This window comes from Platalea leucorodia, assembly GCF_965183815.1.
Source record: "Platalea leucorodia genome assembly, chromosome: 4".
NCBI lineage: Eukaryota > Metazoa > Chordata > Aves > Pelecaniformes > Threskiornithidae > Platalea > Platalea leucorodia.
Genome location: NC_138826.1, coordinates 110,641,519 through 110,656,932, shown reverse-complemented (window position 1 = coordinate 110,656,932; position 15,414 = coordinate 110,641,519). Strand labels below are relative to the sequence as shown.

Sequence of the window (15,414 nt, the reverse complement as noted above, 5' to 3'; positions counted from 1 at the left end):
ATTAGATCTGGCTGAGGTGCAACGAAGTTGGACCTAAATCAGTCTTGCAGAGTCAGCGTCTTTCTCACTGTGTTCTGCAGCACTTTCTGTTATAGCGTTGAATGTGGGGAAGATCTCCTGTTGCTTACATTAATGGTAGGGTGTTTGTATGTAGAAATAAACTTGATTGGGGAGGGTGGATTTGATTTTTATTTTGCTTAAGTTAATAATTTGCAACCACGATACCAGTCTTAATTCTTATTTATAGCTTGTTTATTGTATGGTAGTGAGAACAGTTATTGTCACATGCATGACAGTGTTGGGAAATGAGTGTTTACAATGCATGGAGTTAAAATAGTTGTATTTTTATTATACCTTCATAATATTTGTTTATGGTTATTTCAAAAGCAGAAGGAGATGCGGGTCTACATTCACACTCTGAGCTCTGCATGTGCAAAACTGCATGTTGCTTTTGGTGTTGCTGGTATGGGGAGTTACTAGAAACAGCCTGAAACTTAGAGCTGAACCAGCTGAGGCCAGGATGCGGATGGGTACTTGGGAGAGGGCAAGAGGATGAATAGCGATGATGGTGAAGCAAGTGTTTTTGATATTTAGTTACTGTATTTTACAATAAAGCTAATTCTAGGTCAGATTCTGGTCTTGCGTTTTACAAAAGCTTCTTCAAGCTTATCTAAATCGGACCCAAGCCACTTGGAATACAAAGTCTCTGAGAAACTTTTTTTCTAGTGAGCCTGAAACTGCTGAAATGTTGCCATACTTATTGATCTTTATCTAAAAAAAAAGTCGCTAGTTGCAAGAACAGGCTGCTGACATAAAAAGCCTGTCTTAGATCGCACAGTTGGCTGGAGGCCAGATAATGGGTTTCTATAGGAGCTTGTTGGCAAGCTTAGGTTTTTGCTTAGGTTAATCTAATGTAACTGTAAGTAATCTGGGAGCCTGGTACACTCAAAACAATTTTTAGACAAATGATCTTATTTTTAAATTATAACTGAGCAGATATTTTTTTATATAACAGCTTCTTGTACTTAAAGCACATTAAAAATGCCTAGGAACATGATTCTTTACTACTTCCTCTTTTAATGGTCAACCTACTGAAGAATACTTTAAAAATATTGACACTGATGACATTTCTTTTTGCTAGCCTCTGTGTTACAGAATTTAAGCTGACTGTGTTCAGTGGAGTGATCTGTTGGTCTTTTAAAATGTAAACCTTTCTTTAAAGCACTAAGTGGTAACACACTGAAGGGCAGGTACATCAGTTTTACTAGTTAAAAAATAACCATAAATGTGTTCATGGGTACATCTGTTGGCCAGGTTATTCTGTGACTAGGGCTGAAATGCATGAGCCATCCTAGGAGGAGGCTAGAGCTTAGGATGTCATGTTCCCAAAGGGTGTCCAACCCAGGCAGATACACCATTGGGCCTTTTCACCGGCCTCATGGGTCTTTCATTCTTCATTGCCTGATGGCAAAGCTTGAAGAGGAGGGTTGGAGATTGCAGTCTCAAGATGGTTTTGTTGCCTCTCACTTCCTTTGTGTGATAAGTGAATGTGAATCCATTCTAAGGGAAAACTGAATTTAGATCTTGAAACATCCATGGAAGTGCTGTGTATGCCAGGCTATAAAAAGAGGTCTCGATCCAGCCCTGGTCTTTGGGGAGTGGTGGATAAATGTGGCTTTAACAGGAGAATGCTGAGGACTCCTGATTCCTCCCAGGACAGCAATGCTCATCTGCAGCTTTGAGTTAACTGCTCCATCTGTAAGAGGGATGGAGAAGGCTCAGGATGCGTGCTTGTCCTCCGCTGGTGTGGGCTGATGAGTGCCAACCAGAAAAGGGATAGCACTCTACCATCCTTATTATTTCTTTGTATAGCTCTATCATTAGCAGTGACAGCATGGACGACAAACAAATGGGGTTTGGTTTACAACTGCTTTGCTGTAGGTCTGACTTACATGGTATGTAAAACTGGTTGAACACAGATGGAGATCTTTGAGATGGGAGGGAGCATGATACAATTGTGCTGGTGCTTATCGGAGGTTTAAACTTCCCTGATAGCATTTGTTCTCTAGTTGCTATTAATAGTAGGGCCTAGAGATATTTCTGGATGTGATAGCTGACAAGCTTCTTCATCAAATAGTCAATGAATGAGCAAGAAGTGTTTCTATTTTAAACTTAGCTTTGACAAGTAATAGAACTTCAAAGAAAAGCTGTTCATAGAAAATAACCTTGGTGTGAGTTACCGCAGGTGGTTCTCTTTAAGGAAAATATTAAATACAGGGCTACAACTTTAAGCATCTCCAATAAAGGAAGAGTTTTGTGGGGTTTTTTTGCCAGCTGCGCTATAGGGGATTTGTATTAGTTTCAAACTTCTGTGTTTAAGTGAAGGGTGCTAATAAACCTTGGCAGAGGGGCAAACTAAGGCAAATTTTGAAGTGAACGATCTGGTTTGAACTTGGTGTGAATAGTCACTGCCAACGTGTTAGGGTAAGTGGAGAATCTGCAGGGAATGACGAAGAGCTCTCTTGAAAAGAGGTTTGTGTTAGGAGTGAGAATTTCCTCAAGTGCAAGGTCTGTGGGAGCCAGTAGCAAAAGGCACTTCTTTCTTGCTCTTTATTTATATGCCTGAAGTGACACGTCTAGATCTACCTTTTGCTTTTTCATTTTGCACCGGTGCTTGGGATGATGTGCCATGAAGCTAAGCATGTTTTTTAATGAAGAGGAGGGCAATGTTGACCATAGGGAGAGAAGGATAGTAACAGGAACAAGTGCCTCAAAATAAACTTTTACCACTGCAGAGGTCCATTTGGGAGAGCGTTGTGGCAACCTCCAAATTGAAGTCTTTGAGCTGAGGAACGGAGTCTGCAGGAGAGAAAATTGTGTCTGGTTTGTTATAAACTGCAAGAGCAGTAGCTTGCTGGAGTGGCAGGATCAAGGAACTAACTAACTTTCTTTTTTAATAAAATGGAGCTTGGGACCTTTTGGTACAGAGTGTGGTACGTGTAGAGCATTGAATTGGGGCGATTCGGCAGGTCTGGTTAAAATCAGAAATGATACAGTGCAGTGTCTTGGAAAGCTACCATTTCAATGAGTTTACATACATCAATTAAGCTTTCTTCTATTGTCTTTTAAAAAGCAAAATGCTTCTCCCAGTACAATTTATGATTTATAATTTAAGTATTGCTCCTGTCAAATACCGTCTCTGGAAGCAAAATGTCCTGGACATTTCTTATTCCTATAGATGCCATGGCACCTGCATGTTCTGCAAAAATACTGGCTGCGCTGTTTCTCTCACAGTAAAGTTTTGGTCATGCTAGTTTTAAGAAGAATATGAAAGCATCACTAATAAAGTAATTCTCCTTTGCATCTCAAAGGGAGTAATAGAAATCTAGCAAAGCGTATGCAAGATTGTCAGTAGTGGTAATTTTAAGGATCTTGGCAGTGCATTTGAATGTGGTTTATAGTTGACTTCAACAATCTCTAGTTTTTGGTGGGATCTTCTGCATGGATCTGTCTGGCGGCTTTCTTCAATAAACCCTCGGTACTTTCTGTTTTCTTAGCCTGAAGCATTAGGGAGATACGATAGCCTTGCTACTTTTTTGGCTCCGTTTTTCCTGGGAATTTAAATATTGGCTGTGAAGCTTAGTGGATTTTCATGTCTTTGATTAGAAGTATCAGCAAGTTGAAGAATGTGGACTTATCAGCTAAACTTTTTTTTGTTTCAAGTAACCGGCTAAGCACTGACTTCCTAATCTTTCTTTGGAGTGCAGGTTGTTAGCTTGTGCCCATTCTGACTTGCTTTAAAAATAGCCATGAGAAAGAGGCCATAGTAGTGTGGGAAGATGGTAAATCATCAACTACTGAAAAACAAACCATGCATCTGTTACACTGTGGAAAAAAATGCCTGTTAAAAAGCTAAGCTGCAGCATGTTTCTCCTCCAGTGGCAGGAAGGCCCTTGAAAGATGGTTAGAAGTAGTTAGTGATTAGAATGCGTGTATTTAGGTTTATTGCAAGCTTTCTAAAGTATTCTTGATTCTTGTTTCTTGCAGAGACTCCAACCGTCATGTTAAGGTAAAGCAGAAAAGTGCAGTGCTGAACATGCTAAAGAAGTTGGACAAAATAAGGTTCAGAGGTCACAAGAGAGATGAGTTCCTTGATTTAGCAGAGTCTCCAAATGCTTCAGACACTGAATGTGGAGATGAAATCCCGGTGAAAATACCTCGAACATCAACTCGAGACAATGAAGAGCTGAGAGACCCTGTAAGTACTCGATTTAATTATTGTTATATTATGTTATATAGTTGTCAGGCAGAAAAATAACAGAAATTAATAATTCTTCGTCCCTGTATTTTGGATTCAACACTTGAAGATTTGTGGACTAGGAAGTAAGCTTCCAGTAATAGGCTTCCATTTTATGGAAAGATGAAATTAATTTCTTAGTATTAGGGTTCCTTGTCCCTATTATTGATTTTAGATGTTGTGTTCTGACAGGTTTGTTAACCTTGGGTGTGCTTCTGAATGCTGTCTAGTTTTTATTTGTTTTGTTGAATTACCAATGAACAGATCTGAAGGAAAGGCTTCTTTTCACTCTTGAGAAGCTCAGATCTGCTCAAACGGCACTGGCCAGGACTGTAGGGATAAGACTTCTGGTGGCTTCATTAGAGTTAGAGGGTCACACCACCTTGTTCATCACTACAGCATTCTATCCGGTAATGCTTCCATGCTATAAAGCTGGTTTAAACCTATGCAGGAGGTGAGCAAGACTCTTCAGGTGCTATAACTTTTTGGTGCTTGTAAGCAGAAGCACTCAAACAGACCTACCTTTTTAAAAGACACTCTTTCAGGAAAAGTTAAATATTGGTTTAAAAAAAATAAAAATCCTACTTTAACTGTTAAAAAATAGTAGTGGATCCTTGAGCTTGGAGTGCTACAATCTAAATTATGATTTGTCCATTTACTTGTACTCTAGAATGTGACTTGGAAGTCAGAATTTGTACCACCCTATTTGGAAACTCACGGTGCAGTTTTTATCCCCAAAATGTGGTCAGGCTGTTGTCTGAAAGCTCATTTCTAGAAGCACTGGGCTTGCTCACCGCAAGTGTTAAACTGAAAGACTTCAAACTGTATGTGCTTAAGCATCTCCTTTGGAGTTAGCAGCTTGTATCCTGTTCTGTAGCTATTAGGGTTTTTAAATTTAAGTGGGCTTGTATGGTACCACATACAATCCTGCTTATATGGAGCTCCTTTGCCAGAATTTTTTTCTATGATCGTGGAACAAAGCAGTGGTAATGACAGAGCATTTTTTGGTCACAAAAAGTCTATTGTATCCAAATCCTCAAGCTCCTCAGACAAGGAAGGTCTGTTGAATGCCTTTCCTTTGCTCTTATTCTACTGAAGACATTTGTCATTTGTCAAGACGTATGTATTGTGTATACTGGGACTAATCTGTGCTGCTGCCCTTCCAACATGGTATTTTCTGAGTTTTTTTTGTAGAAAATAAGCCAGTATTTACCATTAAACTTAAGGCATTATATTTACATGTGGAAAGCAGGGAATGTCCTTTGTATCTAAGATGTCTATAGATGTATCTATAGATGTCTTTAACCCTAGATACTGTTTTCTGTATTTGTTCAGGAGGATAGTGGCTCCATGATGGTATGGCTGAGGGAATAAGAAGGGAAACCTACAGTTTTGACTAGTTATAAACCCTTACAGCTACACATCTGCAATGATGGTCTCTGTTTTCTCAAATAGTTGAGCTCTGTGTGATGAGAAGGTAATTTGAAGAGAAACACTTTGCTTTCTGGCTGACTACATACTGTTAAGTAGGCTGTCATGATCTAAGTCTGTGGGATACAGTTGAGTATAGTTCTTTAAAAACGGGGAGAAAGGGAGAGAGGAAAGCAGGAACAGCATCAGACTTGCTGTTTTGCCCTGCTCTTGATGTTTGGGAGCTCCAAACCCAGTATGATGCTGGAACAGCCTAAGAGCAGCAGCTGTGTTACAGATATGAGCAAAATAAGCAAACTTGTGTGAGGAGAGAGGTCTGACGCATAAGGGATAAATTTCAGATGGGAAGTTTAGGGGATTAGCAGTTGGCCCTCACAGACATCTGCCCACTAAGCGCTGCTGCCTATCCATAAAGTGAAGGGAGAAGAAATAATCCCCTGTGCTGCAGAGGTGCTGGGAGTAAAGAAAGTAATGCTTGTATATTTAAGTCAATATTAAAATAGTGGCTGAAATCATGAGAACAGGGCAATTCTGAATTATGTCTCTGTTTTTTATTAAGATCGTATGGTTGAATTGTGCCTGAATTGTTTTTAATTCAGTGACTAAAACTCGAATCTTAAATCGCTTATACAGGGTGGTTTTCTTTTATAGGCTCTGTAAGCAACTTAGTATTATACTTTTATTACACTGATCGTGAGAAGACCAAGTCTTATTGGTTTCTTCCTGTTTAATACCTTTGGGGAACTGTCGAAAGCATACGAAAGTCAATGCAAGTCTTGTGCATAAATTGAAGTTAGGCTGCATGTCTTTTCAGATAGACGTGAGCTGTACTGTGCTTCCACTTCTGTTGCTTCACTGTTTCTATTAAAATCTGAGTACAGAACTGATGAGCTTGAAAGAGCAAGATTGGTGGCTTGGAACTGAGCATAGGCATGTAGAATTTGAGCCCTGGTCCCCGTATCTGCATTTTCAATATGCAGATGTCTCTGACTCCACTGTCAGCCATTCCCTTGGCAAAGGCTTCATCTCTGCCCCTCTCTACTTCTTTTTTTTTTTTTTTTCAGTCTGATGTATTAATCATTATGGAGCCATTAAAGAAAGATTGCTGTCTATTACAACAGTACAGCACAGTGATATGAATGAAAGGCCCTTCTCTACTGTGCCTCTAGGGTACGTAGTGCCCTTAGAAATGTGCACATTAGGTGCCTCTTCTTTATGTATGTGTCTGAACTTGACAAGCATGTGCAAAAACTTGCCACAAATGGTGGTTTTAGAGTAAAAAGCCTTGTCATAAAAGCTTGTGATTGCAGAGCGCTGACCATCCGCAAAGAAGAGCGTCCTCTGTTGCACACCTCCAACAGGTGAAGTGAACGTTCAGTCCCAGGACACAGATACAGCAGTGGGACTTAGTCCCAACACTTCTCATGTCTTACTGAAGTAGCACGTGCAAAATTTGCACCCCGTGGAAGGACAGAAAGGATGGCCAGATGAGGTCATCTTGCAATCTTTATCTTAAAACTGTGAGCTTTAGCTATTTAGTTCAATAATAAACATCCTAACTCGTGTTTGGGTACAGCACACAGCTAGCTCCTGGTAGGAGAGCTGTGAGGTTGGAAGGATGTGTTATTTCCCTTTGAGTTCTCCTCAGTGGTTTCTGAGCCTTTTTGTTCAAAAGGTGTCTTACTCTTAATTTGAGCTAGTTTGGTCTCAACTTACAGGCTGGCTGTTTGCTTGTGTGCATTTCCCCTTCTTATTTAAGTGCCCTGACTACCAGGTATGTCTTGGATAGCAGCTACTTTCTTAGGTCTCTGTGGGTACTTGGACACTGTGATCAGATCATTGCCAAGACAGCCGTGTTGGGTAACAAATTAACTCTTTGCTAAGCATCTCTTTCAGTTCCTGAATGGCTTCCCAGATTTCTTCCTCCCTTCCCTCTTTATCATAGGTGGTCGGCTCTTGGTTTTTTTTTTTTTAAAGCAACGACATTCAGCAGTGTATGCAGCACTGTTATTTCTGCATTGTTTTATAAAATCACCACGATCATGAAATAGGTAGAGGGGGTAACCTGGCCCATTCCTATTTCCTAATAGTGAACGTATTAGCATTAGCCTTGTTGTGACATTGGAAATTCAGGTAATGTTGCTTGCTCGGTAATTCAGGTCCCCTTTATTCAGTGCCATTGTGGCTTCCTATTCTGTAGATGCAACATGGGTTCCTTCTGCTAGATCACAATTCTGCACCTAAAAAAGCTTTAAAACATTGCTTCAGCAACTTGATTTGCTAAGATGCAAATGTTCAGGGATGGGGACTGTGCCCTGAAAATCACAGATCGCCCTTGTATTTGCCAGTTCTGGCTTGATTTGCCTCATTTCAACTTATGTCTCGTCATTTTGTGCTATAGATGAATTTAGGAACTCTTAATGTGACAAATGTCCCGTTTTTATATAAAGGGAGAAAACATTCAGTACTGCTTACACGTATATGAATGAACTCAGTGCAGAGAAGAATCACGTCCCCTTTGGCACATTAGGGAAAGATCAAATTTATGTTTAAACCCATGCAGGATCTGCAGTAACCTGACAGCGAGCATTGCAAATCGAAGCGCTCTCGTACCTGGCATATTGTACTGAAAGCAGTCTAATCTACTTATGCAAGTTCCCCGCCAGTGTGCTAGGATTAAATCTGAGTGATTGTGGTAGAGAAAACATTAATTTAATTGCTGTTCCAGTACAGTTTGGCCTTTCCTGAAACATGTCAATTAAAACCTTAAACACTTCTTTATTGGTCACCTCATTTACAATGATTGGAAGGTATAAAGCATGGTGCAAACATTACAGTTAAGATATTGAAGTCTCTAAACCTGGTTAGCACTAGACTTAAATTCATGTAAAATATAGCTGTGTTTTAGGAGCTTGGCAATATGGGTACGCTTCCCAGAACTGCTACTAAGGATCAAGTATTCATGCAGATGCTTTTGTTCTTGAGCAGTGTTGTTGGGTTTTCCCTTTTGTTACAGCAGGTAAAGGCAGCAGCTACAGGGAACCCTTTTGTAATTTGAAGTAAGAAAATGCACACGAAGTGTCAGTTGAGAAACTCAGGAGACTGACCTCTCTCAACAAGCGCTGTAGTTCGTTGTGTTACTGAAGAATCATAGAATAGTTTAGGTTGGAAGGGACCTTTTAAGTTCGTCTAGTCCAACCCTCCTGCACTGAGCAGGGACATGTTCAACTAGATCGGGTTGCTCAGAGCCCTGTTCAACCTGACCTTGAATGTTTCCAGGGATGGGGCATCTACCACCTCTCTGGACAACCTGTTCCAGTGTTTCACCACCCTCATAATAAAAAATTTCTTCCTTATATCTGGTCTGAATCTACCCTGTTAGTTTAAAACTATTACCCTTTGTCCTATTACTACAGGCCCTACCTGACTTTTTTTTTCCCCCTTTGCTGCTCAAATGAATGCAAGTTAAAATTTTGTATTTTAAACTACCTCTTCCCTGTGTCATGTCCTGGCCTCTGCTGGGCTCTGAGGAGTGGCTTGGGTGGATGGTTATGCCCCTGGGCTTGGCACGCCATGTCCTTGCTGTTCCCCATCCTCCATGTTTGAGAACTACTCCTCTCTAAGTTAATTACAAACTTGGAAATGAGACCAGCATTTTGTTAGATATTCCTAGAGAAAAATCATCTGTGTATGATGTTGTGCAAGTAAAATAAAAGGAGGGAGTTGGCCAGTTATGTTTCTGTGCGATGCTGAAGATGTGCTGTGCTGCGGATGGAGAGGACAGATCCACATCTGCTCAGTTAAGAACTGACTTAGACCTTTTCTGTGGCCGTACAGTGAAGGTAGCATCGGTGCTCGATGCACAAAACAAAATCCCAGGGCTCGCAGGATGAAGGGCATTTGGGGAGGGAAGGCAGAGACCTCTCAGGTTGGGAGGTGCTGTTATGAAAAGCCTGAACTGCAAATGGCTTGAAAAACATGTTTGTGGGTAGATGTGGTTTTTCAGATCCGGAGCTGGATGTGGCTTGGAGCAGCAACTCTGAACTCTGATAGCGGGTTAGAGGCAATCTGCCGTCATCAGATATCTTCCTTTAACCCCTCTGGTTCTGGCAGTCCATGCTCAACTCTGGCATTTTGCTGGCTTCCTAGGCACAGCCAAGCCTTGTGCGTGGTCTTCGCTAAGTAATAGTGATTGCCAACATTTTAAGAGGGCTCCTGTGTCGAATACTGTCAAAGCTAGAGAGGCAGAAGGAAAAGCAAAAATCTGTGGAAGCCTTCAAGGCTTTTACTGTGAGTCAAAAGCAAGAAAGGGCATCTGTAGTTAAGTTAAAAGTGTAGTTAATCCAGCCTGAGTCCCAGCACTAGCCTATAGAGGCAGCAGAAGAAACATTACCCAGTTAATGGTGGAATTAATACAAGATAATTTTTTTGTTAACTTGTGAGTTGAGTCAGTTATGCGAACTTAGACAGAGGTGCTTTTTGAATTTAGAGGCAGGCAGTTGACCTCCAGCAAATGTATAGACCTTTCTTTCTTATCTTTTTAGTTCATTAACACCTCTTGACACAACGGGGTGTGTTTGTGTGGGTAAAAATCTCCTAGGACAAAAGAAGTATCTGCTAAATGTCTCCCATATCACTGTCCTGGACATGCTCAGTTTTCTGAATGCTTCTAACTTGTATTCATTAGTATGTTATAGTGTCGCTAATTTTGGAAATTATATGCTTTGTTTTCCACCAAACTTGTATCATTGTATCTTACTACTCTGGTTAAACCATTTTATTATTACACAATAATTGCATGATCTTGCTCCTAATATTCTTAGCAAGCAGCCTTATGTTTCAACTTCGTGTTTTTTTGTTTTTTTTTTTTTTTCTTTTTTTCTCTAACTTAGAAGGTCACTGTAACCTTTGGGGTTGGTTTAATGATGTGTATCTGCTGATTTTTAACCCATTAACCGATGTCAAACTTCTTGGGTCTAATGCTTTAGCAGATACGCACATTTGGAAATTTTCAGAGAGAGTTCTGTTCACCCATATCACTCAATCCTCAGTCCTAGGCATCTTTTGCCTTTTCCCACTTCTTAAGAGGTACAGTCAAGATATCCCGGGCTTTAATTAATGACTTAACATCTCTGAAGAAGCAAAGGTGGAGCTGGGTTTCTAGATGGATTTCTGAAATGTAGCTCATCTCTTGGTGAAATACCTGGAGTATCTTCAATGAGGATGGAAACTTGAATATGCTTAGGTATTTGCTAGCCCCTTTCTTCTTTCTCTCCTCCCTCACCTCAATCTCTGTGTTCCTGTCCCCACTGCAGTGCGTGGGATTGGGGACCAGGGACTGGTTGGGCAGGAGCCAGGTGCTGTCTTGGGTTGCAGCCAGTTCATCATAGAATCATAGAATTGTTAAGGTTGGAAAAGACCCTTAAGATCATTGAGTTCAACCGTTAACCTATCACTGCCAAGTCCACCACTAAACCACGTCCCCAAGCACCACATCTACCCTTCTTTTAAATACCTCCAGGGATGGAGACTCAACCACTTCCCTCAGCAGTCTGTTCCAGTGCCTCACTACCGTTTCAGTGAAGAAGTTTTTCCTAACATCCAACCTAAACTTCCCCTGCCGCAGCTTGAGGCCCTTTCCTCTTGTCCTATTGCTCGTTACTTGTGAGAAGAGACCGACCCCCACCTCGCTACAACCTCCTTTCAGGTAGTTGTAGAGAGCAAGAAGGTCTCCCCTCAGCCTCCTCCAGACTAAACAACCCCAGCTCCCTCAGCTGCTTCTCGTAAGACTTGTTCTCTAGACCCTTCACCAACTTCATTGCCCTTCTCTGAACATGCTCCAGCACCTCAATGCCTTTCCTGTAGTGAGGGGCCCAAAACTGAACACAGTACTCGAGGTGCACCCTCACCAGTGCTGAGTACAGGGGCACTATCACTTCCCTGGTCCTGCTGGCCACGCTATTCCTGGTATAAGCCAGGATGCCATTGGCCTTCTTGGCCACCTGAGCACACTGCTGGTTCATATTCAGCCGGCTGCTGCCCAACACCCCCAGGTCCTTTTCTGCCAGACAGCTCTCCAGCCACTCTTCCCCAAGCCTGTAGCGTTGCATGGGGTTGTTGTGACCCAAGTGCAGGACCCGGCACTGAGCCTTGTCGAACCTCATATTTTGGCCCCAGCCCATCGATGCAGCCTGTCCAGATCCCTCTGTAGGGCTTTCCTACCCTCCAGCAGATCGACACTTCCACTCAACTTGGTGTCATCTGCAAACTTACTGAGGTGCAAACACCACTTGTGACCAGCCACCACTTGTTGTCTCTGCCTCTCCTTCTTCATAGAATCATAGAATCGTCAAGGTTGGAAAAGACCCTTAAAATCATCGAGTCCAACTCTTAACCTAACACTGCCAAGTCCATCTATACCATGTCCTCGAGCACCACATCTATCTTCCTCATACTCTTCCCCTGCTCCAGCCTGGGGTCCCTCCCATGGGAGGCAGTCCTCCGCAAACTTCTCCAACATGGGTCCTACCCACAGGGTGCAGTTCTTCAGGAACTGCTCCAGCTTGGGTCCCTTCCACAGGGTGCAGTCCTTCAGGGAGAGACTGCTCCAGCGTGGGTCCCCCAAGGGGTCACGAGCCCTGCCAGCAAACCTGCTCCAGCGTGGGCCCCTCTCTCCATGGGTCCACAGGTCCTGCCAGGAGCCTGCTCCAGCATGGGCTTCCGTGGGGTCACAGCCTCCTTCAGGCACATTCACCTGCTCCGGTGTGGGGTCCTCCAGGGACTGCAGGTGGATATCTGCTCCAGTGTTAACCTCCATGGGCTGCAGGGGCACAGCCTGCCTCACCAGGGTCTTCACCATGGGCTGCAGGGGAATCTCTACTCCGGTGCCTGGAGCACCTCCTCCCCCTTCTTTCTTCCCTGACCTTGGTGTCTGCAGAGTTGTGCCTCTCACATATTTTTCACCTCTCTCTTTGGCTGCAGTTGTGCAGGGTTGTTTCCCTGCCTGCCCCTTCTTAAATACGTTATCCCAGAGATGCTACCACCATCACTGATGGGCTTGGCCTTGGCCTTGGCCAGTGGCGGGTCCATCTTGGAGCTGGCTGGCATTGGCTCTGTCAGACACAGGGGAAGCTTCTAGCAGCTTCTGACAGAAGCCACCCCTGTAGCCCTCCCCACTACCAAAACCTTGCCATGCAAACCCAATACACGCACAGAGCTCGGGAACATTCCTGATGAGTACAGCATCTTGCTCTTTGACCTGTACGTGATTTTATTTATTAATCTATTTATTTATTTTTAAGCAGTGGCACTGTTTCTTTAGACAGCTCTGTATGAACTCCTGCATACTAGGGGCAGAGATTGTCCCTTTGTACCAGATGTGGATATGCAATATAAACAGTCATGCTTTAACGCCTGGGCAGCAATCTGTATTTTAATAACACTTTCCTTTTGCCTGTCTGTAGAGCGTGTTGTAAGGGTGCTGCTGTTCGACTTCAGCCACACCTTCCTCCTTGGGGCTCTCCAGGCATCTGGCAAGTGATAACACTAAGTCTTCTGGCGTAAATAAATATGACCCAGCCGTATAGATAAGAAAGCAACACAGGTTAATTGCCATCCCATGCTGATCTGAAAACAGACAGCTGTTACTCTTCAGCAGTGGCTGGAGTGGTTGCAAATGGCATGTCTTACTGCACCTCTCTGGCTAAAGGCAGGTGTGAATGGGAAATCTGGAGCACGGGGAGGAGGATGCTGTGCTGCAGCTCCCCGTGTGAGGACTGCCCTGGGGTCTGTCCGTCTCTGCTATGGCATGGTTCGTGCTGGCTCCAAAATGGGAAGCAGTACAGGGCTGCTGCTGAGCGAACGGCTTCTGCTCCTGGTCGAGGCTGGCAGCGTTGGCAGAGTGCTGTGTGGGTGTAACTGTGCTGCTTTCGGGACTGGAAATAGCATCTCTGCCTGGCACTGTATTGAGCAAGCCCAAGTGGGAAGTTGGTACCAGGTAAACACCATGCAGTAAATGCCTACAGAGTGCTAATTTGCCTGTATAGACAAATTCTGAGGCTTAAACTCAGCATCTGTTCAGCTCAAGCAAGAAAACAGATCTTTAATAGGTATCTCCACACTGTTTTATTTTAAAAGTGCAAATCATTCCCAACAGTGAAAGTACTTTGCTGTCAGTGAGCTTTTGGTACCTCTTTCCTAAACCATAGAAAATGTCTTTTATCAGTGAGCTTTTGGTACCTCTTTCCTAAACCATAGAAAATGTCTTTTAATTAACTCTCTTGTAAATTAGTTGAATTTATACATGTATGCAATTTAAGCTGCCATGGTTAAATGTATGCAAGCTGACTTTGGAAAGCAATACAGCTCCTGTATGTTTTCAGAGCTCAAACGTGGGGTAGGGGAATGGTTAGGATAGGTAAATAAATCCCTTTTTGTCTTGAGATCATGTCTCAGATGTAGGCTTCTGTAATCTAACACTTTGGTTTTGAGTATAAGCTGCTGGAGAGGCTCCTATAATTCTTATTGACAGACTTTTTGTACCTGGTGGGGACTGCACACAGTGCCTGAACAACCAGTACCCGGGAGATGCCCTCACCCATCTTGCTGTCTGAAAACGTCCACTTTATGGGAGAAGGACAGCATCACCTGCCTTCTGCTGTGTGGGCTTGGGGTTTCTCTGTGCTCCCTTCATGGAGGGGGTGGTTGTCACTGCTCTTCTTAACTAATCAAGTCACTTTTGAATTCTTGCGTTCTTCAGTATTTCTAGTGCCCAGTTTGTTCGAGGGGTGCTGCTAAATCAGTTGAGACACATAATCTCCTGACTCCTCCCTCTCCTGGCCTGCCAGGATGAGCTTCTGGGCACCAACCACGTCCTTCAGCAGTAACTGGGCAGTACTGGAGGTGGGGGAGCACCGTCCCCTGCACTGATCTTCCTTGCAGAGAGACTGTGCTCTTCAGAATTACACATCCATAAATGGATATTAAAATATACAATATGTGTTTTCTACTAACTCGGTGAATGTCTGGAAAAGTATTACTTTTGCTAGCTTCACAATTTTATGTGTAAAGTATGTTGCATTGACCACTCATTGAATGGGAAGAGGTGAGGGATAGTGTAAATATGCCTTTTAAATTAGCAGAAGGAAGGCTAAATGATGATGCAGCAGAACTGGTAAGGGGAAGGAAGAAATCTTTGTTTTCTGTAACTCCCTCAGGTCTGAAGAAGTGCATTTTGTAAACTCATATGGGAGAGATGCTATGCATTTGATTAGCTTTCACTCATTTTGGTAGTTTAATGCTGAATAAGAGGTATGCAGAGTTGTTGATACTTGCATGTTTCTCGCGTGGCTGTTTCTTTACTGCCCCAGTAGTAAGTTGATGTATTTAAATGACAAAAAAAAAAAAAAAATGTGCCTTTGAGCTGTCAGTGTGTTCTGGCTTTCTTACAGGCTGGTCCAGGGACCATCATCATGGCTTCGGGAGTCCAGGATTTTAACAGAACGGAATCTGACAGACTGAATGAGATCAAAGGTCACCTGGAAATAGCCTTACTGGAAAAACACTTTTTACGTAAGTATAAAATTAGTGCTCTGTGGAAAGAAATGGCTTAAGCCTCCTGAAATAAGGCTTCTCTAAACTGCAGAAGTTGGCATTTTGACGCGGGCTGATGTGCAGATAGCACGTGG

At 42.8% G+C, this 15,414-nt stretch overlaps 1 protein-coding gene across 1 annotated transcript in view; it reads left to right on the top strand.

Moving 5' to 3' along the window:
- GRAMD4 (GRAM domain containing 4) overlaps positions 1–15,414 on the top strand; it is an 82,261-nt gene that overhangs the window by 21,464 nt on the left and 45,383 nt on the right. Inside the window, exons 2-3 of the mRNA XM_082308548.1 lie at positions 4,048–4,258; positions 15,178–15,298. Coding sequence (XP_082164674.1) covers positions 4,048–4,258; positions 15,178–15,298 — 332 coding nt within the window. The remainder of the gene's footprint in view (positions 1–4,047; positions 4,259–15,177; positions 15,299–15,414) is intronic.